Source organism: Diadema antillarum, unplaced genomic scaffold, assembly GCF_040938485.1.
Source record: "Diadema antillarum isolate AM-2024a unplaced genomic scaffold, OU_Dant_1.0 seq00000348_RagTag, whole genome shotgun sequence".
Lineage (NCBI taxonomy): Eukaryota > Metazoa > Echinodermata > Echinoidea > Diadematoida > Diadematidae > Diadema > Diadema antillarum.
The window spans coordinates 705,125-729,077 of record NW_027271358.1 but is presented as its reverse complement, the minus strand read 5'-3'; the positions used below and the strand labels follow the sequence as shown (position 1 = coordinate 729,077).

The 23,953-nt window shown below is 37.3% G+C and overlaps 2 protein-coding genes across 2 annotated transcripts in view; one reads left to right on the top strand and one right to left on the bottom strand.

Moving 5' to 3' along the window:
* Positions 1 to 388: 388 nt before the first annotated feature.
* Positions 389 to 10,455, bottom strand: LOC139731033 (uncharacterized). Its single transcript, XM_071641914.1, has 4 exons — positions 10,243 to 10,455; positions 4,858 to 5,069; positions 3,581 to 3,660; positions 389 to 442 (listed from the first exon to the last, which is right to left on the bottom strand). Coding segments are annotated over exons 1-4 (348 nt in total). The 5' UTR covers positions 10,245 to 10,455.
* Positions 10,456 to 17,778: 7,323 nt separating this feature from the next.
* Positions 17,779 to 23,953, top strand: part of LOC139731031 (kinesin-like protein KIF18A) — a 28,378-nt gene continuing 22,203 nt past the window's right edge. Inside the window, exons 1-5 of the mRNA XM_071641913.1 lie at positions 17,779 to 18,115; positions 18,369 to 18,526; positions 19,855 to 19,959; positions 20,842 to 20,952; positions 21,461 to 21,658. Coding sequence (XP_071498014.1) covers positions 17,779 to 18,115; positions 18,369 to 18,526; positions 19,855 to 19,959; positions 20,842 to 20,952; positions 21,461 to 21,658 — 909 coding nt within the window. The remainder of the gene's footprint in view (positions 18,116 to 18,368; positions 18,527 to 19,854; positions 19,960 to 20,841; positions 20,953 to 21,460; positions 21,659 to 23,953) is intronic.

Sequence of the window (23,953 nt, the reverse complement as noted above, 5' to 3'; positions counted from 1 at the left end):
AAACAATCGTAGAATGTGATGTTAGGAGTTGAAATACAAACATTGCATGAAGAGAGAATGAGATTAGAAGAATACTACATAAACACAATATAAATTCAACTTTAGTGTAGAAAACAATAAGATAAGATGTCAAGGAAGAATACTCGATGCCACAAATGTGATGATAACCAAAAATATATTTTTTTTTAAATAAGAAATAGTTTGAGCAGAGTCTAAGAAAAAATGTACTGAAAATAAAGTTAATTAGCTCATAAATGTACTGAAAATATAAATTAGCTCATACCTAGCTGCTCGAATGGTCAACCACTAGGTGACCATTTACCACATGCATGGTCAGCGAACGCCATGTGTTTGGATATTATACACCTGATTATACTGTTCTTTCACTTCACTGAACAAATCTATCCTCAAGGTTGATGATGACGTTGTATGGAAAATCAGCCTACAACATTGAGGTTAAGAAGGAAAACAATACATTACACAGAGGTTGTAAAAAAAAAGTGTATGGATGTTTCACAGAAACGTCTTGAACACGTGAATGTGTGAAGAAAAATGTGGCCAAGTCCAATCTCCTATTTGGACAGCAAACTTCACTGATCACAATATTTGGAGCCATAATATGTGTGCTCAGTCTAGTTATCAAAAACTATGACAGAATGCTAGGAAATATCAAGGCACATTTTGGCAGCGTGATGTCATGTGAAAACAAAACAAAACAAAACTAGCGACTGAAGAAAAGTATGTAATACATAGAGCCATTAGTCATAGCGTACAGCATCAACACTCAGTGTGCAGGCTTAAAAATTGACCCAGTTATGTTTTAGGCTTATTTCAAAATTTCACAAGATGTCATTCAAGTTTCAAAATTGAAACATGTGGGGCAATGTACATGAATATCACTTCCCTCGTATATGCAAACTCACACACACACACATACACAAACACCAACACAATAGTTCTTGGCTTCTTTGCTTGATATTGGTAAAAATATATCAAATTTCAAGCAAAATGATTATGAAAGGAATGTAGTGTAGTGTACTGTTAACTAAGAAAAACAAAACAAAAAAAAACAAGAAAAACTGATCACTTAGCCGCAGAAGAGCAAATACAGTATAAGCATCCATTATGGTATTACCTTTCTGCAAGTCTCAGAACAGACACACTTTTAAATAGAGAGAAATTAGTTTGGGTTCTGAATAATTTAAATTTTCTTCAGTACGCAGCAGTCGATCGTGATCCTATGACTGAAATTCACTTTCTGGTCACCTGCAATTCCTTGCAAATGAGGCTCTGATCTGATGCAAACACCGCTGACCAACCACACCTGATGTCCAGATCCGATGTCCAAAGCCGAAACAATGAAGGTGAGTGAACTTGCTTGGTAGAACCCTGAAGGCAAGCTGCATTAGGTCACCATGGTTTTAGGATCACTGCCGAAAAAAATGTTTGTTTAAAAGTGTGAACTTCACATGATACTCACTGAAGACTAGAAGACATGTTAGGCAGCAACAACAGTTATAACATGATTTTGTCAACAAATTTAGTTCCCTGTACTTAGTAGGTACCTATCTCAAATATCATGACATTCTTAGCCTCCATTCTTTTTCTTTTCCTTTTTTTTTTTACTTGAATGCTGACTTCTAATACAGGAATTGGCACTGAGCATGAGTTGAAATTGTAAGAAATTGCTCTTTCAAAAGAATGAATTACAATCACATTCAGAAATATACTGTGCAGACAATTGATAATACCTGTACATGAAAGTACTGCTGGAAAAAAGAAATAATATAATAATGATCTGATTGGCCAATCCCAGTTGGTAGCCATGTGATGCATAGTATGATGGGTTGTTGTGTAGAGGAACTTAACCAATTTGCCTCCATCACATGACTATGTTTAGCCAATCACTAACCGGTATTTGACTAACCCATTTAATCTTAAAATTTGAGTACAGAGAATTCATAACTAGTGGACTAAAATGTATGATATGCAGGGCTCAACATTAGTGATGGCCTGGTGGTCCAGGACCACTAAAAATTGATGTTGGGCCACCAAATTTCCAAAAAGGCTATCTCTTGGTGGCCCGATTGGGCAACTAAAATTCAAAATGAATTTTTATATTTCCTTTTAGTTTGGGTTGCCAACATTTTAAAATCAAGTATTTCAGTGGACAGAACAGGTCACCATCTTCCGTACTGGAGACAAAAGGTGGTGTCAAGCCATAATGTTAATATGCCCACATTATTTATACAAAACTAAGCCTTTCCGTACCCCCTAGACACTGCTTCAAGAAGATAATATTACCAAAAATAAGAAACCAGTAAGTTTGGGCAAAAAAATCTCACTCTATTATACCACTTCATACTTTCAAGGACCATTACAATATACAGTGCCTATCAAAGCAACAACAACATTATCCAGGGATCAACATACTCACATAAGACTACCCCAGCTATGCCACCAAGGATGAGAATAACAATAACTGTCAGGATTATTGTTTGCTGTAGAATAAAAAAAGAAGTAAAATAAATTGAGAAGCATTCATTAATACATCACTTATGTTTGGGTCGTAAAGGAATAATTCATCATTTGCAGATGAAACAATAAATCCAGCATCAGTGCTTCAAAATAGTTCTAAAATGTGAGTTAGGGATAGAAACAACCAATGTAAAAATTTGAACCAGTATAATGGATGTTAAATATTGTTAAATATACAAAATGTGAACAAAAGTTATAATAAACATGTTTCCAGACTAAACCATCTTCAGTTATGGTTTATTGAGAAAAATAGTGATATCTCCTTATATTTCAGGCTTTATTGAAAAAATATCATATGGTACAAGAAGTTTTGTGACACAACTGACATACACATGCGCATCTGACCCAATTGTGATATCTTTAACATTTTTAAAAATCACTGCTCCCAAAGGTAAACAAGACCTTGTAAATATTTCATTTTGTTATCACAGTCACTGTACAAATTACTCTAACAAGTGAATACTGTAATAATAAATCATGCAAGATACATTAACATAAATCATAAGCATTCATTGTCTTATGAAATTGTGCATCATAAAAAGCAGCTAGGGTAACACAAAACCCATCTCTGTACAGAAATCATTTTACTGCACAAGACCAATAATGACGGCATTTCCATTCCAAGGTGCGTATCAAAAATATTCTCTCAAACCAAGGCTTGCTCCTGCATACCTAAAGGCATGGGCTTATGGAAACAACATTTTTCCTGTTTAGATATAAGTACCGGTACTTGAATTCTTCACTTAAACGCATTATTTAATCTCTTTTTGTTGTAAAACATTGTAAAACAGTTTTCGCATGAAAGAAGAAAACAATTCACAAACTGTTTTCATAAAACATTCACAGAAAAAAATCAACAACAGGGCCTATGTATTGATGACCATAAATCACATATATACAATCAAAAGCAAGAAAGCCTTTTTATGAACGATTTCTCTATAACAAACTTAAAACAGAAGAAAATGTTGTCTGAAATCCTGTATGTATATTCAGCAAATTAACTGCCACTATATCTTCCAAATGCAATTTGCCTTGAAGTTACCTTTCTGTATTTCCACATCTCCTTTTTCTTCACTTGTTTGGCAACAACCTGGAAACCCTTGGCTTGGGCTTCAAGATCCTCTTTGAAAGAAAATGACACAAGGCAAAAGTTAGCAAACAGCCTGCTGCGAACACTGCAGAATAGCTGCATTTGACAACTACACCAATAAGTTGGGGTCTCCACCCATCTAAACTGTGTAAATCTTTAACCACACCTTCTACAAACACAATCCTTATGGTGGCATATTTTCAAAAAATATGAAATCAGTTCAATACAATGTACTTGCAGATTGACTTGTTTGTGTATTGTTGGTTTTGAACTTTAAAACTAAAAGACCTAGGTCTCTTACTGGAGCTCAGCAGGTTGAAGGTTTTGGACCCTAGCTGTATCAGATTCAGAAAGAACGATGCCAGTAGACACACATGTGTAATGAAATGAGCTTGAGCATCAAAGTAATTTGATTGGCCAGCTGCCATGGTATACGAGCCATCATGGTTCAGTGGATAGGATCACAGACTCTTACTCGTGAGGTCCCTGGATCAAATCTCCTGCTGGCAACAGTGCATACACATGCCTGTAGGCGAGGCACTTTATCCCCATTGCCTATAAAGTCCTTCAAAGGTGACATAAAGATGGAGGAAACAATTACCAACACTATAACTTTTTCTTTTCTTGCAATAAATCTGACTAATCTGATGACATGTACATCGTACATTCTTTAAACACATGTCTGTAATTTTTGTGCTAGCATAGAATTTGGCAAAAAAGCCTAAAACATGCAAGCATCACCATAGATTAATTCCTTAATTACAAACTTCAGCTCAATGGCCCTGCTACTACCATCTTCATTCTGTTGATCATTTTTATTTTTTCACATGTTTGGAAGGGTTGACAGTGAACTGGTAATCAATGTGGTATCAGGGAGGTGGGGATGAAATCTCTCCCCACCTCCCCGGTGGAACGCTATATGTAGCAAAAGAAATCTCTCTCGCAGTGAATAAGACCAGATGAGGGAACCTTATTACAGCAAGGACTTGAAAACAATGACAGCTACCTTACACCAGGTTTTCACAATCTCATGGTGCAAAAACACATTTCCAAATAAAAAGTTGGTACCTGTAAAATCACCTTGTTAACCCGTTGAGTATGGACTGATTTTTCTACAACATGCATTTCCCATAGACACTTGCCCGAGTATACTCCGGACTGGTCCTCAACGGGTTAAAAGAGGACTTTGTTATATCTGATCTACTGATATAAATGAGATTCCACTTTACCTACACTGACCATCAGGTCATCCAAGGCATCCCCTCTGTCCAGCATCTTGTCAATGTTGGACACCATGATCTGAGCGATCTGGTCTACTTCCTTCTGGATGATGTCCACTTGACCAGTGTTATCATCTTCAACCTCAGGCTGCTTCTTCTTCTTGCTCTTCTTCCGCTTCTTTTTGTTCTTCTTTGACCCCTGAGGTGCTGTGGAGCTCTCCCTGAAAGCATGCAACAATCACAAATCATTATATCATGATTTTATATGAGAATGACGGATCAAGGACAATGGTATCTGGATGAGGATTTTCTATCATAATCTGCCGTATTGGATTTTTAAAAATCAGAAATACATATATATGTAAAATGTTACTCTCTCTCTCTCTGCAGCACACACACACACACACGTGCCCACACACACTGACATACACATGTAAAACACAAAACTGCATGATTACATAAGAAATCATGACAGTTGTAAAATGTAAAGCTTAATTATGTGTAATATGCACAACTTTGGAGCCATATTGCTACTGGGCAATTCCATGTTACTTACGTTACACTTTTTAGGCATCTCTGCATATTGTAATTGTCATATTTTTTATACTGGAAGGTTTGACATGCTCTCTGTTGTACAACAGATGCACAAGTCCTTAGTCTACCATGCAATATTAATAGAATTTTACTAACCACATCCATACCGGAAATAAAGACAAAATAATTTCGTTACTCACGTTACATTTTTCGGGACGACATAAAAAGCCAATATGCCTTTATTCAAAAAGTGTCCTCATACTGGGCAGTATTTCAAACAACTGTTGTATGATTTATATAACTCATGTTGTGGTACTCAAATATAGGGGGTCAAAATTTTGAGAGCATTGGAAATATTTGACAGCAATAGCAAAATCGTCGTTACTCACGTTACACGTTACTCACGTTACATATTAGCTCATAATCACTACCACATAACTGACGATGAGAATTAGCTGGAAACTAAATGCTTTTGATGAATTTAACCTCTACAGATATTTTGTCCCTAAAATAAAACAATATTGGCACTCTTTCATACTTTTCCCACTGTCATACGGTCATATATTCCACATACTTTACTTTTCAGAATCCGAGTAACCACTATAAACCAAATGCAAGAAAATATAAAGTAGTAGATACTAGTTCATGCAGTGAATTAAAATATTCTCCTTCTATTCCCTTTCACAGGAACTTAAATGTAAGTAGTTTTAATCATGAGTGAAACACTTGCCTTCATAAACTGTAAACTACTTTAGAAACAACATACAGTACATTGTCCACAAATTACATCCAGCTACTGTTACCAGTGTGGACTTTCCACTCTATTTCAGGGCTGCCAACTCTTGCGCAATTAGCAAGACTTACACAATTCATCAAATTTTAACTAACTCTGATAAAAGAATTCTCACACTTAACCCCAAAAACAGCATGTTAAAAAAAAGGAATGTCCCTAAAATTCCTGATTATCCGAACATGCAATATGCCCAAGCCCAAACTTTCGAGATTTTCCCACAGGCAAACTTTCTCTATGGCATGTGTTGAAATCTTTACTAGAGTATGCACCAAATCCAAAATTGATGAAGTTCACTCCAGTGGAAAGGGGGAGGGGAGACACCCCCTTCCACATCATCCCCAACCCCCCTCACCACCACTGTCACTTCGTTTAGTCGCTTGCTTACTCACACTTCACTCCAAATTCTCACTCTAGTTTGGCAGCCCTGCTATGTACAGTCTTTGTATTCAGTGATCTACCTCTTAACCCAAAAATTATTCTTGTATCTTCTGGTAGTGGTGGATTCTAACTTTGAGTAAGTTACTGTAGTTAAGCAATTGTCATTATTTTGGGTTGATAATCCCGGAGAATTATGTATAAAAAGCTGTAACACTGACAATTCTTGCAAATGTCTTAAACTCACATGTACAAATTGTATGTGTATTTACCAGCTGCCAGAAAATGATTATTGTTAACCCCCCCCCCCCCCCCACTCAAAAAAAAAAAAAAAAAATGGCATTGTAAAAAGAGACAATGCCAACTCTTGCTCAAAGTTACATCAGGTATACAAATTTTTGTTGTTAATCTATTATGCTTCCAATTCATTTGTAAATTGCATCGAGGTGCATCATTATATTCCCATTTGTCTTACGATTGCTCCACTAACCAATTACCAAAATTGTACAAATTACAACCTTAAGCATAAAAAAAGCTGGCTCTAAAAGGGATTTACAGATATCCATAGCTGATATCTGAAATGATATAATGTAAGGATTAGAACTAAAAAGAAAAATTATAATGTCCATGATTATTAGCCACATCTGGTTCGTCTAGTTTGCCAATCAAGATTTTCTTTGGATAGCAAGTGTGTTTAGCCTACACGTATGTATTATATAACAACCAATTCAAGCAAGGTCATGTAAGGTTATTTACAAGACCATACTCTCTTTATGCTCCCTCAGCTTACGCAAGTCACACAAAAAATATTTACTGTCATTGGTATAGAAATATATTTGTATTTCGTGATTTTTTGTCGTTACTCACGTTACACCCTTGTTACTCACGTTACATTGTTACTCGTGTTACAGTTTTTGAACCTCTCTCATTATAATACAATTGCATGTACACAACTCTTTCACCATTTTTCATATTAGGTAGAGGCAGTATGAAGAGAATTTCCATTGGCACATTTTAAATCCAAAGGAATATTAAGATATGAAACTATTTCAGTATTTTCGTTACTCACGTTACATTAGTCTTAGCAGTTTGGCAGCATGCATTCTACCAATTCATGGGAATACGGATCATTTTTTCCTCACTGACAACTAGTAACTAATACCCAATACATCATAAAAATCAACAAATCAACTACTTACCATTCTTTTATATTCTATGGATTCAACTCAAACATTCAAGTACATTTTCAATGTAATTCTCAATGAAAATGTAATTTGACTTTAAAGTGTAATATCTGCCATTCTGGAGGTATATTAGTGTAAAAAATGGCTGTTCCACATGCCCAGACGTATACTGAACAAAATAAAATAGGTGGCAAGTTTCAACATAACAATTTATTTTTTCACCCCATGACACCGATCTCATGGAATTGCCCTACTGATGTGTGTACTCCATCATGCATACAGCATACATATACATATATACGTATCATGTTTGTATGTCATATTTTTGTCTGTCAGTGTATACATTTGTATATAGACATACATATTTATTTATTTATTTTGGGAACACCAGAAGTTCATTAAAATTCTAATGTATATCAAATGTCTATGCTATTCATTGCTTACCTGTGATAAAACAAAACACTTGATATGGCAGCAACTTATACCTCAACTTTCCACTGTACATGCATAAAAACACTCACTGTAGTAAACACAGTGACCAAGATTATATTGTTATTGGCATGATGTAAACCAACTCTATTCTACTACCCACAATCAAATGCGTGAGCAATCCCTTGAAAAATTTCCAGCCTTGGGGAAAAAAATAAAAAGTCCTCTAAAACTGGTAAATAAAAATTCATAGCCATAAGCATGTCAACATTTTTGTATACACTGTAATAGTCCTACATCTATGACCATACAATTTGGAACTTCCTTGCAAAACCACTGCATTTCCATTACTAATATGAATCAATTGAGAATTTGGAGTCTTCAGGTAATACAGTAATTGTTACTTTAAAGTGACACAAACTGTGTATGAACCATACTCTAAGAAAATAGGTTCAATTCGCATTTTTACCAGTGTCAGACAGGGGGCATCTTTATGGGTGCAATTTTGCATCTTTTAGACAAGTGTCTACCTTTAAAGGGAACCAAAACCCAAAGAGCAATGTGGATTGAGTGAAAGCAGCAACATTAGTAGAACACGGTATATAATCAGTGAAAGTTTGAGGAAATTGGACAATCGATGCAAAAGAACCTGAATTTTTAAAGTTTGGTGTTGGAACTGCTGGACGAGGAGACTACTATGACGTATTGCGTATGGACAATATAAAGAACATATAAAGAAAATTCTACAAAATTTACTTTTCTACATGTAGCATAATGAAAGAGCACTTGACCTACCGCTTTCAGAAAGCAGGAGGAATAACTGCTACCCTTAACATAATGTCAGGATCGAGTTGATGGAATGTGTATTAATTTTCATGAAAAATGATTTTTTTTTTTCTAGAATTCCCTTTATATTTTCTTTATATTGTTGAACTTTGTCCACTCTTCACATGCAAAAAAAAAAGGTGAAAACATTGGAGAAAATATTCTAGCAGCCATGCTATAGTCATATACTCATATCTACATTGTATATCCTTTTTTGTGGGGGGGGGGGGGGTGGAGATAGTGGAGTATACTCACAAAGGAATGGTACAGTTTCGGTTGGGATGAGACTTTTTTTATGACAATTTTTTGAGATAATGAGAAACCTTTTATGAAATTATATATGAAAAAAAAAACAGTATATTCGAAGAGGAATTCAATTCAAAGTTTATTTGAGAAAAATTGGCTTGGAAATAGCTGAGACATCCAAAACAAAGAAATCTTATTGAAAGGTGGTGCTTTGTTTAACTTTATTTTTGCATATCTCAGCCATTTCAAAACCGATTGTCATCAAATGAACTTTGAACTCCTCTTGAAATATATGCTCTAACATTTCATACCATATGGTTTAAGTATCTTAATTGCCAAATGTTAGGCTCAACCAATATCCCTTTAAAAGTACCATATAGAGCTACACCAAACTGATAATTGATACAAGCATACAGTTCGATCCCTCCCCTCCCCCTATCAAACATCTCAAAAATCATATGAAGAGTTTGTTCGCAAAAACCGATAAGTCCATTTTTTGAAGATTTTGAAGTACGGTCTCTGTCATAAAGTACAAAATAATAACTTTTAAATGATATATTGGTCACTGTACATATAAAGGTAAATTTTTGAAGTTATGGTCAAAAGAAGCAAAAAAATTCTTATTATTCTCTTTATTTTTCTTGACCTTTAATCGCAAATATCTCCATTTGGCAAACATTGACTAACAAATCAGTTTGGGTGAACAAACTCTTCATATTTACATTCCGCATTTGCTGGATCTAAAAAATGAGTTCTGTATACACCAATATCAATTAGAAAGTACCAGTATAAACTGCAGCTGCAGTAAAATATACAGAGATGGATATCCAAAGTATATATTAGTTATTACAATGACTAATAAATGGAAGTACCATTGGCATTGCCAGCAACTATACACCTATTAACTATTAAACTTTGTCTTGACAAGTATTGTAATTATATAGGAGCTATAAAAATAAGGAATGCGAGTTCCTATCAATCTCTGAGCATTCAGACAAATTTACTTACATCTGAATCAAGTGATGCACTCATCAAAGTTGCAAACAATGAAGACGCGTTCCATTCATCCGCGCTACGTACGTACACCTGGTTGTATACGGAATGCTTGTTCTCACATTCACATTGATACCTGTCACAAAACCAGAAAAACGAGTGAGAGACAGAATGTTGACGTTTTTGTTGTTGTACGAATAACTCCCGTTGTCTTCCTATTCTTCTTCCCCTTTTGCAGAATCCAAGGCTAAATCAGCTTCTATGTTGATCATAACAAGTGTCAGCTTCTGTATCAACCATCACGACGACGACTTGAAGATGTACCAGGCCAGGGAGTGGAAAACAGAAACCTCCTTGCCTTGCATACAGAACCATCTCACAGTACTAACTATGTACATGACCGTCGACAAGCAACTAAACAGGTGTCTCACCCCGCGGGGCCCGGCCGAGTCCGTGTACTTGTGAGCCGGATCGGTCAATAGATAATTACGCGCTGAACTGAAGAAGCCCTGGGAGCTGTCCCGACACTGTAGAGTACAACAGTAAAACTTTTTTGCGTGCATGTTCGAGTGTCGAATTGTTTTCGTCAGTCTGAACGTCGACGAACTAGGTAGCCGTATAGATCCCTGAACACTGGAGCGTGACCTATCACAATTAAGTTACTGACAAAAGAACAATAATGACCAAAAGTCGCTTTCAAGGACGAAGGGATCTTTGGACTTGTGTCAATCTGCAGAACATGCCTATACATTTTACATTTTAGTACAATGTACATGTATCATCCTCGAATAGCTCACACGTGATATTTCATTCGTGAGGTTGATATATTGGCAAGACAATATTAACCGGGAATAATACATTATTATGCAATATATCATTCTTGAGGTAGATATATTGGCAAGGCAATATCACTCGGGAATATTACATTAAGATGCAATATATTATTCAGATCGATTTTACAGCAGTTTTAAAATACGTCAACTTTTCGCATTTGAAACCTGTATACAACAGACTTTTAGACTAATGTCAGAGGATTTTGTTACTTTTAAACTTGAATTTTCACGGACATTTTAGATGTCGTGTTCATTAGATATTGTTCATGGAATTTTTTTATCCTTCTCAAATCCCAGGTAAAAGAGAGCAGAATAGTCTTTGTTTATCCTAGCAATATTATGAACGACTTTATAAATTAATTTAGTATTCTCCGTATAATATTTCCACGATTCGAGGTCAAAACATGCAGCTCCTGTGGTTGTCGTTGCCAAGTCTTGTTAAGAAATATTTTTTTATTTCACTTTATGTTTGTACTTGCAATACTTTCATGGTTTGCAAGAAATGAACGCCATGCACATCATGACAAACACGCTCATTCTTGTGAGAATGTTAATTCCACTGATAAACATATAAACCGGTACTTTAGGGTCTAAAAGAATCTGGAACATAATATTTCATAATCTCGTGTTCACCTTGAGTGTATTATGTGAATGTAATTATGCCAAAACACACACACACACACACACACACACACACACGATGATTTAGGTGAAAGTGATAATTCTGGAGATGACATGATTGTTTCAATTATGTGTGAACATGAGAAAGAAAAACAAATAATACAGGTCGACGCATTACTTACAGAGATGGTAGACGTTGGGTAAATAATTTTATAAACACCATACCTCAAATTTGCACTATTATGAGGTAGCGAACTATTTCATGACTTACAGAATTATAAGCGGTCACAATTATTTAGAATAGATTTAGTATTATGAATAATCTCTTTTACATACAGTCCTTTCAATTCAATTCAATTCAGTAGTTTATTTATTTCCATTAAAAAAAAATTAAAGCCCGTGCATGTGTCAATATTACTTTCATTCGATTGTTAGGGACAGTTCTTTGAACACAATGTGAAATACTGTTATACGCACGAATTATATATTGTATGTTATAACAAAATCCAAAGAAACAATGCACACTTTGTCACGGTCACAATAAAGAAGAAGTAATCATAACGATGGAAAAGATTGTTCCACTAAAAGCCAAGCTAGGACGTGGAACACTGGAATGAAAGCAACAACAGCAACAACACCAATATACCAATGATATGTAATATATATCTACATATACCATTGTATAGTCATTAATCTCATTAATGATGGATTTCAAGTTCAAGTTGTTCAAGTTGATTTGTTTCACTTCCAACAAACAAATAAGAAATACAAAGAAACGCTCATATATAAATCAGTACCACAATGCGATGAACAGCTATGAACGTGGCTTTTACGATAGATTTTGGTAGATAATTGCAGTTGTAATTAAACATAGATTGACCAAGTTGAATTAAATACAGATCATTTATTTTCAGGATTCATGCAAGATCAGGATGTTCAGGAGTCCTTCAAAATATACAATTTAAAAACGTAAGAAATTCTAAAGGTGCTTTACCATGTTTACAGCGTCCAAAAGGCAAAATTTGAGCTCGATATGATAAAATAACAATTCCACTGAATCCAGTGTCCTATCATGAGCTGTTAATCGATATCATGCAGCTAAGTTGAATGTCGATCATTATCTGTCTCATTATCAAAATATTGTCTGTACCGTCCATGCTCATTGTGTTTAAAATCATTGATAGAAGGCCGACTATCGAAAACAACTGTCAGTGGCGATGATTTCTGTTATCATCATTATATTGAAACACGCATCGGGAAAGGATAAGTAATTACTTCTTTTCCCTTTATCAATTTATACCATTTTATTCTCCCGCTTTGGTTGTTATTCTGTCTGATTTTCATTTCATTTCATCTCACTTCATCCATGTTATTTCAATTTACTTCTAAGTTCATTGTACAGTATATATACACAATTATGTGCTATGCTACCAATTATAATTTATATCTATATCATATTTTTCTTTACAATTTGAAACATCGCAAGAGCTGATCTAATAATGTTTTCACATAGCAAACGTGTTGAAAAAGAAAACGGTGGGAATCGAACTTGTCATCTTCATCCCTCCTGCTTTGATAATCTGTATACGTTTATTTAGTTATGTAGTAGTCTTCGTCCGCCTTGGACTATTTAGTCGGAATTTAGAGCCTACGATGGGTATGAATTGCAAAAAAAAAAAAAAAAATCTATATGGAAGATTATACAAGTCAGATATAATTTGTAGCCATTGTAAAATGTTGAAGCAAGGGATGGATCCAGGAATTCCGTAAAAGGGAGGCGCCTTCGCAAAATTAAAGGGGGGGGGGGGGCGCACCCCCTTTTTTCTTTTTATCCTTTTGTTTTGACAAAAAAAAAGGGGGGGGGGGGGTTGCGCGCCCAGTGCCCGCCACTGGAAACAGTCGTTCATTGCCCACGTGTGAACTCATTCTGGCAAAAATTCAGTTATTTCATTTGTAGTCAATTCAATGTAAACAACAAATTCATGAGAAAATATTATATTCATTACAAAGATAGCATTATGATTCACCTGATTTTCGCAACATTTACTATATGAATAGAGTGCCTATGCCAAAGCAGGCCGGCCGTAATTCTCAATCCAAAACAATTCAACTATTATTATTTATAATCAGAATTCAAAAGAGAATTAATCGCTCTATAATTGATCGTTTCTTGAAAAGGAAAACCGGATAAAGATGGTTAAAAACAAAATGAATAAAACCAAAATTGTGTGAAATGTGAATTGAGATTTACCTTATATACGATGCAGTAATGCTATACCTTGTGTCGTTGTGATTACTGTATTTGTTTGTGTGTTGAATCAATACCTCTACTCGTAATAAAAAAAAAAAAAAAAACGTTCCGTACATCTTTTATTGGAGGAAACGTTATCCCCCATTTACCGAATTTTAGTCAAAATACCAGTTTAGGAACACCCCCAATTGGTAAGACCAAGGAGGTACTAGGCAAGCTTGCCTAGTACCTCCTTGGTAAGACTAAAGAGTAAAACTGCAATGAGCGGATCTTTACCATTCACGAAATCAGTGTGCCATCGCATCATAGTCCGCGGCCGGACCAGACGTTGACAATCAACCAATCAGTGTTGCGTGAGGAAAATGATCTAGCCAATCACAATACGCAATTCACTGACAGCGATCTTTCGAATTACGGTGTTGATGTTTACACGATTGATTACACATGCACGTTGCGGGCATTTAAATGATTACAGGATAGGATTGGGTAAGTCTCTCATATGTTCGCCATTTATTTCGCATTATAGCAAAATCTTAATTTTGTCATAGCATCGCAGGATTAATGCTGATGTACGAATAGAGTAAACACTGGTGGCTTTCAAATAGGTAAGTAATGGAAGCAAAATCGCAATTCGCTGGGTCGTACTGCGTACGTATGCGTACTACAGTACTAAGCGGTACCCGTACTAATAGAGTCTGTGACTGTACAGCATGGCTTTACAACGCCCATGCATGATGTGCTATGTGGCGGACCGAAACAAGTCTCGCAGCAGTGCAACACAAGTGATGGACGTCGACGCGATCTCCTGCGTGCATGCGTGTAACTGTATGTATGGAGCTGGGTGTGTGTGCAAAAGTTGAGTTAGTTAAGTGTGTTGCAAAACTGTTTTATCAAGACTAGATACAAACGGGCAATTCCACAATAAATGGAACAAAACTGAAGTGTGACAAGACTGACATGTAGATGAGTAATGTCTACTAATGAGTGAAGAAAAGGGCAAATCGTGAAATCGGCCCCACGGCCACACCATAATTCGTCGTCTGCACCTGCATGGCCGGCCTTCAATGATGGCCTTGCCCTGTTCTGGGGCCTGTCTTATAAAGACTTGTGATACGATGTAGAAATCAATCACAAGTTTTGTGTGTGCTGCAATGCAAGTTGCGATTGATTTGGGGACTTGTGATCGATTTGAAGGCTAAGACGGGGCCCGTAGTGTTAGCAAGCAAGCAATGGTTAAATTGGCCATATGATTAAATTGGTCTGAATTAGTCGAGGGACAGTAATGCTAATTTTGAGAATACAAGAATCAAGATTGAAGAAAATTTAAAGGAAAAATAGGATTCTTAGTCATTAGGAAAGAAGGATCTGAAGGACGAAGATTAACCACACCAGCGTCACAGCGATGTCGACTCCAACCCATACCTGTTATTACTATTAAGTTATAGTGTTACTGGTTACAGCGCCCCGTGCCACCGGGGTTAGCACTGTTAGACGAAGATAATCATGCTGTGCTGTGGAAATTGGCCCCACTGCACCGCTGTGTCAATCTCGCATAAACACCGTTTGTTGCGCGCATTCACGAGTATACTATCAATTACTGTGGAAGAAAGCCCCACCGCTGTGCTTATTTAGCATTGAACGCCACACACAGTGCCAGTGCAGTGGGGCTGAATTCATGAGTATTATAAACAGGAAAGCTGCCGTACAGCGCACGCAGTGGTTGGGCCTATTTCATGAGTATTATTGACCCATGCATCTACAATAATGCCAATTTCAGAGTCTAGCAGTGAAGTTAATGTGTGTTATTTAGGTTCTCGATACAAGTCTTGATTTGCATGGCCCTCTCAGTGATAGGCCTATCTTATTGTTAACGTTAGATCTATTAAAATGTTGGTTTTTTTAAACATGAAAAATTGGCTGTGCTCCTTAACGGCACTTTTCAGCCGGTTAGATTTTTGGCTATGTAGTTACAGGCATAAAGTTGTCTGAGACTTGAGAGAAAAAGCAATGGAGGAAAATTTTCTGACCTAGACTCTAGTCGTAACATTAAAAGTATTCTGTTACCGGTACTACTTGTAAGAAAAAAAAAACTAATGTTAGACAAATTGCAGTCAAAATTTGTAAGGTTGACAGAAAACAAAGATTTTAAATAATCTTGTATGATAATGTTCATACAATCGTAGCAAGGATGGTATTCCAGATCCCAGGGATGCAGAGCTACCAAGTCTCACGCATTCTGCGTGAGACTCAAGCATTTAGGGGCTGTCTCACGATCTCACGCATGGCACCCATTTTTCTCACGCATCGGGCGAAGTTTGCAACTTGGGCCTGTAATAATGAGCATAGCTCAAAATATTAAAGTGATAGTTGCAATTGAAGGTATATTTTCCTTTTGTCTTTCAAAATACATGTAAGTAAAAATAGTCACTTAAGTATGCACCTGATCGCACCATTAAGATCTAAAAATTGAAAAAAGCTCCCTACCGTGGGAGGCCACAGGGGAGAAAACCCCTCCCACACCCTCGCTCGCGCGCACATTCGCCAGCCGAGATGCCGAGTCATGAAAATCTCACTCACAAATTTTTTTTGAACTTGACATCCCTGGGGATGCCAAGTTAAAAAAAAAATTTATGAGTGAGATTTTCATGACTCGGCATCTCGGCATGCGAATGTGCGCGCGAGCGAGGGTGTTTGGAGGGGCTTTTTCCCCCTGTGGCCCGAGTCCCACGGTAGCTTTTTCAATTTTTAGCTCTTAATGGTGCGATCAGGTGCATACTCGAGTGACTATAAAGACAAAAGGGAAATAGTATACCTTCATTTGCAACTATCACAATCTTTAGAGCTATGCTCATTATTATAGGCCCAATTAGTTGCAGACTTCGCCTGATGCGTGAGAAAAATGGGTGTCATGCGTGAGATCATGAGATGGCCCCTAAATGCTTGAGTCTCAAGCAGAATGCTCGAGACTTGGTAGCTCTGAGATCCTCCAAACCACCCCCCTACTGACTTAGAGGGGTTGACCATGTTACATACAACGACATGTTGTAAGTTGGATAAAAAGCCCATGCAATGAGAAGAGACATGCCATCAATCAATACTAGGTTGCTATTGTAATCAATATGTAATGTTCAGGTGCCCTTGATAATGTTACTTCTGAGGCCGGGGGGTCTACCTAGTAGTTCCATGTCCAGACATGGAAATCTGGCAGCTAGTCTAGTGAAGGGGTTCTTTCTCAAAGTTCTATCTCAAGTCATAAGTCCAGTGGCAGTGCGGTACCAATCTCCCAGCCTCAAACACAAGGCTCTTTCTGAATGCACTAATCAAGCTTGATCTCTTTCAAAGTGGATACCTGTTGTCATTAAATCCATTGAGGATGGGCTGATTTTACTACCAACACGCATTTCCCATAGACACTTCGTCTTGCTCACAAGTAGACTCGTACTTGTCCTTATCCTTAACGGGTTAATATGCTAGTTGAGTTTAAACTCTCCTTAAATGTTGGCTCAGACATAACAGCCCAGTCACTGTATAAATAGCGACAGGCTTTGCACAGTGTCTGGTTGGGCTAGCTCAATCAGACATAAATAATATGCTAGTTCTCGTACGTGTTTGAAAGTAAAATAAAACTTGTCATTGAATCTGCCTTCCTGAACGAATCTAGATTTAAACAGGGAGGTGGGAAGAAATCAATATTTTCAACGTTCACAGCTACCTTTTACTAAGACTAAAATTAAATTTTATGCAAATTTTGGAATTGTTTATCTGCTCCATGCATCAAAGGTTGGATTCAAGATATCCCTCACTATGCCACCCAGACGTCCCAGCAAGGGAGGCAGAGTCCAACAGATGAGGACTCCGAAGAATTCTGACACCGTCAACAGCAACATCCGTGTCGTCGTTCGCATCCGCCCCCAGAATGCCCGGGAGCGAGAGGCAGAGAATTCCCGCGTCGTGGTCTGTCCAGTGGACGAGAAGATCCTCACCTTTGACCCCAAGGTGGAAGAGTCACCGTCCTACTTCCGCGGCAGGAGGATGAGGCGACGGAACGTGATGCAGCGCAAAAGTCGTGACATACAGTTTGCATTTGACCACGTCTTCCATGAAGGGTGCTCCCAGGAATATGTGTATGAACACACAACAAAATCCATTGTGGATAGCATCCTCAGTGGCTACAATTGTTCTGGTAAGCATTTGGGGTAACTTTCATTTGGAACATTTCATACAGGAACAGGGATCGAGTTACCCTGCAAATTATGATCATTACTATCAACCCACAGCCCCCTTTATTACCTGCAACCACCCCTTTTGAAAATCATTGAACCACCATATGATGCCCCTTGTTACATCTGTGATTTTTTTTGTCAATTTTGTCATTGACAGAACTGCAGTGGTCTCATCTTGTACATCTACTATTTGTTTCTGATATTTACCAACAGTATTTGCCTATGGAGCAACAGGAGCGGGAAAGACGTTTACCATGCTTGGTGGCCCAGACCAGCCTGGAGTAATGTTCCTAACCGTCATGGAGCTCTATCACAAGATAGCTAGCCAGCAGGCTGACAAACTGTGTGATGTTGCTGTCTCATACCTTGAGGTTTGTTTGAAAACATTTCATACAGAAACTGTGTCAGATTGAAAATCTGACATAGTGTCTTTCTGTAGTAAACAAACCTCTTTTGAGGGCAATTTCAAGGCTTATTAAACTGTTGCTGCACTGGTACTGGTACATAATAGCTGGAATCTGAATAATGATCATCAAATCATGATTTAGTTAGTGCAAGTGTAAGTAGTCCTAAAGTTGATTTCATAACTGTCGTCTTCGAGTACCAGAGTATCTTCCAAATCCTGCACATTCACTTGTATGAGATTGATAATATACTACTGCATCACTCTGGTCATGAATATAAATGATGTAGCATAGCAATGGTGTTTTACACAGGTAACAATCAGGTATACATGACACGATCCCATAAGTAATAATGCTACAGTGCACTCCCTTTGTAACGAACACGGTTATAACGAAATTCTGGTTACAACCCCGTAATAAAAATTCAGGCCTCTCTATGTTTTTTATCATTTATTTGTTCAGTTATATCAAAATTTCGATACAATGAAAGGAATTTGCTGGTCCCGAGGACTTTGTTATAACAGGAGTCCACTGTATTTGAAACACCTCAAGCTATACATGCTTCAAGCACTAGGTTGTCAAATTAATCACCCCCACATTGTCAATTTCCAAACTGTCCATTTGCAGGTAGAAACATTAATGATCATTGTCACTTACATTAGTTGACTACCTCATTTTGATGATCAGTCCCGCTTCTTGTTCCTAGATGACTGAGAGTTATTCCGTGTCATGTTCAATTTTATTTGGGTAAGGTGTAAGTTCAGTCTAATGTGGGAGTGCATGCCACACATGGATCTAACCACATTGATTTTTATAGTAAGTAGAGCAAGATGGATGAACAGGATAGTAGAAGATCAATAACAATTGGACATTGAAGAAAGATTTTATCTTTCCATTTGGTCAATTATGGGTAGGTCCAATTTTAATGAAATGTCCACCATTATCTTTGCCTGATTTTACTGTAGTACTGTAATTGAATCCATCTTACAGAGCATACCATTCTTTGAGAAAAGGAATTCAGTGTTTACTTGATGAAAATGGGTTTTGAAATGGGTGAGATATCCAAAAACAAAGTAAAACAAAAAGATTCTTGTTTTGGATATCTTGGCCATTTCAAAACCAATTTTCACAAAATAAATGTTGAATTCCTCTTAGAATTTCATGCTCTTTCATATTTCATAAGATGTTTCTCATTATCTCACCCAAAAAATTTAAGTAACTTGAAGCCAGGTCTCAACCAAAAATATACAATCCCATTAACTGTGTTGCATCCATCCACTTACTGTATCTCCCAGATCTACAATGAGACAGTGAAGGACCTGCTAGTACCCACAGGAACCCTGGCCATCAGGGAAGACCCTCAGCGTGGTGTGGTGGTCAGTGGTCTGTCTCTTCACAAGGTCAGTCAATAGGGCTTACTTGTTTTTATTCTAAACCGTGGATGAGCATGATATGTTTTACACTGGACTTAGATCAGTACGCAAATGGACTACCTGATAATATTGTTGCCTGGCAAGATTTCCTCAGCTATCGTTGAATGTTTCTTCATACACATAATTTCCAGAACTAGCAAGAGGTTTTCATTCATTTTATACATTTATTGAATTCTTCGTTGAGTAAGTAAATGTCATGGAAACTTCAATGTATAATTTTTTTTTTCTAGAACAACTGATGAATACTGTAAAACGAGGAATGTTCGCGTGCATTCTAATTTCGCGAGCGCAAAGATTCGCGAAATTAAAATGCACGCGAAATTTCTTGTTTACACTATACGCATTGAACGCTAGTTGCAATTCGCGAAAATACCATGCCACGAAAAAGGCCGTCGGCTCCAATTCGCGAAAAATTTCCTGTCGCAAATATATCATGTTTTACAGTAGTGTTTCTTCCCATTCAATAGATAAACATAACATTCCTTTGGAAATGAAATACAAAATAAGTGATGCAAATGCACTCTTACTTCTGTCCTATCTCCACTAGTAGACATTAAAAATTAAATGATTTATCGATGTAGAAATTTTTCTCAGTAGGCGTACTTCTCAGTTGGCCAGACCTACGCAAGCATGCAACCTTGCTCTATTTAAAAAAAAATCACTGGTCGTTAAAACATGGTCATACAAAGGCAAACTTTGGAGCAAGGCAAATTTGACAAGCTGCTGTATGATTAGTATACACATAGGTTTATTTTTACACCCAGTTTGTGATTTCGTACATGGTGTCTCTTTCTTTCCCTTTTCCCCTTTGCCCTTCTGCTCAATTATCGCTGATGCATTATGTCACAGCCTAAAAGTGCAAAAGAGTTATTTAGCATGCTGGAGTATGGGAATACCAACCGCACCCAACATCCAACCGATGCTAACGCCCAGTCTTCACGATCTCATGCAGTCTTCCAGGTTTGCCCGTCACACCTTGAACTATTTTAGTATTACAGTCAACTTTTCACAAATCAGAAAATTTGTCAAGTCAAATGAAAAACATTTACCCTTAGATGGATTAATTAGTGTTATTAATGTTTATTAATCAAAATTCATGTGCAGATGGTTAGTTAACTTTCTCTGCAAAGTTAACTATGCTTTCTTGTCTGGCCCAGCTTTGTGGGATACGATAGGATATGATTGCTATATATTTTATGGTTGGGTGTGGCATGATACCTGTTCACCTGAAATGGAATGCTCTTGGGAACGAGAGAGAGGTTGTGTGTGTATAGGGAGGGTGTGGGTGTGGGTGTGGGAGGGAGCTAGATAATGATATTGTGTTAAAGAACTTGGAGCAGACAACATGTGTTGGGAAAGTGCTATTTGAAAGAAGAAGAGGTATTACTGTCATTATTATTACGTCTTAAACAACTAAGAAGTACTGATGTAGTAAATAATTTTTCCTGATTCTGTCATAACAATCCAGGTATTTGTTAGACAAAGGGATCGCACAGCTGACATCAGCGCAAATGTGCGAGTGGCCAAAATGTCGCTGATTGATCTGGCGGGTTCTGAGCGGGCCACTGTCACCACCAACCGCGGGGCACGGTTCAGGGAGGGTGCCAACATCAACCGCTCCTTGCTGGCCCTTGGGAACTGCATCAATGCTCTCGCAGACAATAAGGTAATTCATAACACGCTCGTCACATAATGTGTTTGCCAAAAACATGAGTATACTGTCAAACATGAAATATTCGCGGCATGAATTTTTCGCGAATTGGAGCCGACAGCCTTTTTCGTGGCATGAAATTTTTGCGAAGTGCCACTGGCGTTCAATGCATGTAATGTAAACATGGACTTTCGCGTGCATTTTAATTTCGCGAATCTTGGCGCTCGCGAAATTCGCGAAATTAAAGTGCACGCGAAAATTCCTTGTTTTACAGTACATGATGAGAACTGTGAGCTGGCAGTGTTTGTTTAATACAGTAGTTTGAAGGCAAGTTTAGGACAGGGGTAGGGTGAGCTACTTTGGTAACCAAATTTGGAACCTTTCATGTACTCTGTCATCTCAAGCCCAGATTCATTGGCTGGCAGCATTTTATAGTGAAGGGATGGTATAGTTTTTGTTGAGATTGGGACTTCAGGTTTCCATTTTTTTTTTTGTGAGATAAATATGAGAAACCTCTTATGAAATATGAATGAGCATACAATTCTAAGAGGAATTAAAAGATCATTTGGTGAAAGTTAGTTTTGAAATGGCTGAGATATTCAGAAACACATAGGTCCTACCTAATAAAAGGTTGCACCCATCTTTTATTAGGACCACTTTGGTTAAAGATAATATAAAGTTGTGGTACCTCAAAAGTTTCCCTGAGTTTCCTTGTCTTAGTTTGTGTTTCAGGTTAAAGTACCTTTCATATAACTAACACCGTGAGACTTACTTGCCCCAAAATGCTCTCATGTCTTAGTAATCATGCAATAATGGTTTCGTACCAGAGCAGAGCGGACTCTGAAAAATTCGAACGAGCTGTTAGTTTGACTCGACGCGGTACTGCGACAATCAATATACACGTATTGTACGAAACCATTATTGCATGATTACTAAGACATGAGAGCACTTGGGGGCAAGTAAGTCTCACAGTGTAAGTTATATGAAAGGTACTTTAACCTGAAACACAAACTAAGACAAGGAAACTCAGGGAAACTTTGAGGTACCAAAACTTTATATTATCTTTAACTGTTTTGGGGTACCTCAGCCATTTCAAAACTGATTCATCAAATAAACTTTGAATACCTCATAGAATTGTGTGTTCTTAATTTTGAATCAGTGACACCAAATGGATTACTGATAAATACACTATGAATTAGGGCAACCAATTTCAGTAAACCACAGACAAAATACTGTTCCTACAGTAAATTTAAAGGTCAATACCTTTTCATGTTCATTTCTTTTGAAACCAGCAATATTTAGATACCATAACAAACATGCCCACCATTGAGGAGAAAGTAGTTAGCAAGTTTTTATCGCAGTATTGATATAATGTTGGGCTGTAGCCCCAAGCCTGCCAAAATCATATTATGTGAAGTCATGCCTATGCCAGGTATACTCTGGATTATTTTTTTTTTTTTTTTTTTTTTTTTTTGGGGGGGGGGGATGAGGGGGAGGGGAGTACTACTTAGCTTGAAAAATCTGTTTTCTTTTTCTTGTTTTGTTTTGTTTTTTTCTTGTTTTGCATTGTTCATGAAGACCAGTGAATTTAAAAACTACGTTCTTTCTAATCTGGAAGTGAAAAATACAACAAAGCCGGATGCCTGGATGTTTTTTGGGTGACTATAAAACTACAGAGCAAAATCTGTTTACTTCTGGTTTCTCATTGTCATTGGAGACCAGTGATGTCATAGAGCTTGCTTTTTTCTCAATTACTTGTAGTAATAGGGAATGAATACAACCAGGAGTAGAATACCTAAGCCTCTGACTACGTCACCCTTCACCTCACAAAGGCTGCTGAACTACTCATGCATGGCATTACCTTTCCTGATAGAAAAGGGCACATTCCTTTTATTCTAGTCTGGAACAAAAATTGGCTATTGTTGTTGGAATCTGGCTAATTCCTGTGATAACTGCCGTTATCCTCTTTGATGAAAAAAGAAGAAAGAGTTGTGGAAGAGAGTGGATTAGGAAAGATGTAGGCACTGTAATCAGTTTGAAGTGGCTTGAGTGGGTGTATACAGTGACACTATCTAGTACTTAATGGGATGGGCCACCAGAGCTGGATATAAGAGCACCTTTTTTTCTTTTCTTTTTTTAATAGATTTTTCTTTTTTTCTCTGCTTTCCCTATACCCCCCTCCCAATCATATTGTGATACATAGCATGTGACTCGGTTGTTATGATCCAACTGTACTGTACCTCCAGATATTTCATCATTGTTTTAATTAAGCTAAATGTTTCAGTCACTGCAAATTTTGAGGCTGTGCTG

Bases quoted from the DNA above. Each gene is read 5' to 3' on its own strand.
- LOC139731033 (XM_071641914.1), bottom strand. The intron at 3,661-4,857 runs GTAAAGTGGAAT...TTTCTTTCAAAG, and splicing joins TGACCTGATGGTCAGTGTAG to AGGATCTTGAAGCCCAAGCC. The intron at 443-3,580 runs GTAACTTCAAGG...TCAATGTTGTAG, and splicing joins AGATGTGGAAATACAGAAAG to GCTGATTTTCCATACAACGT.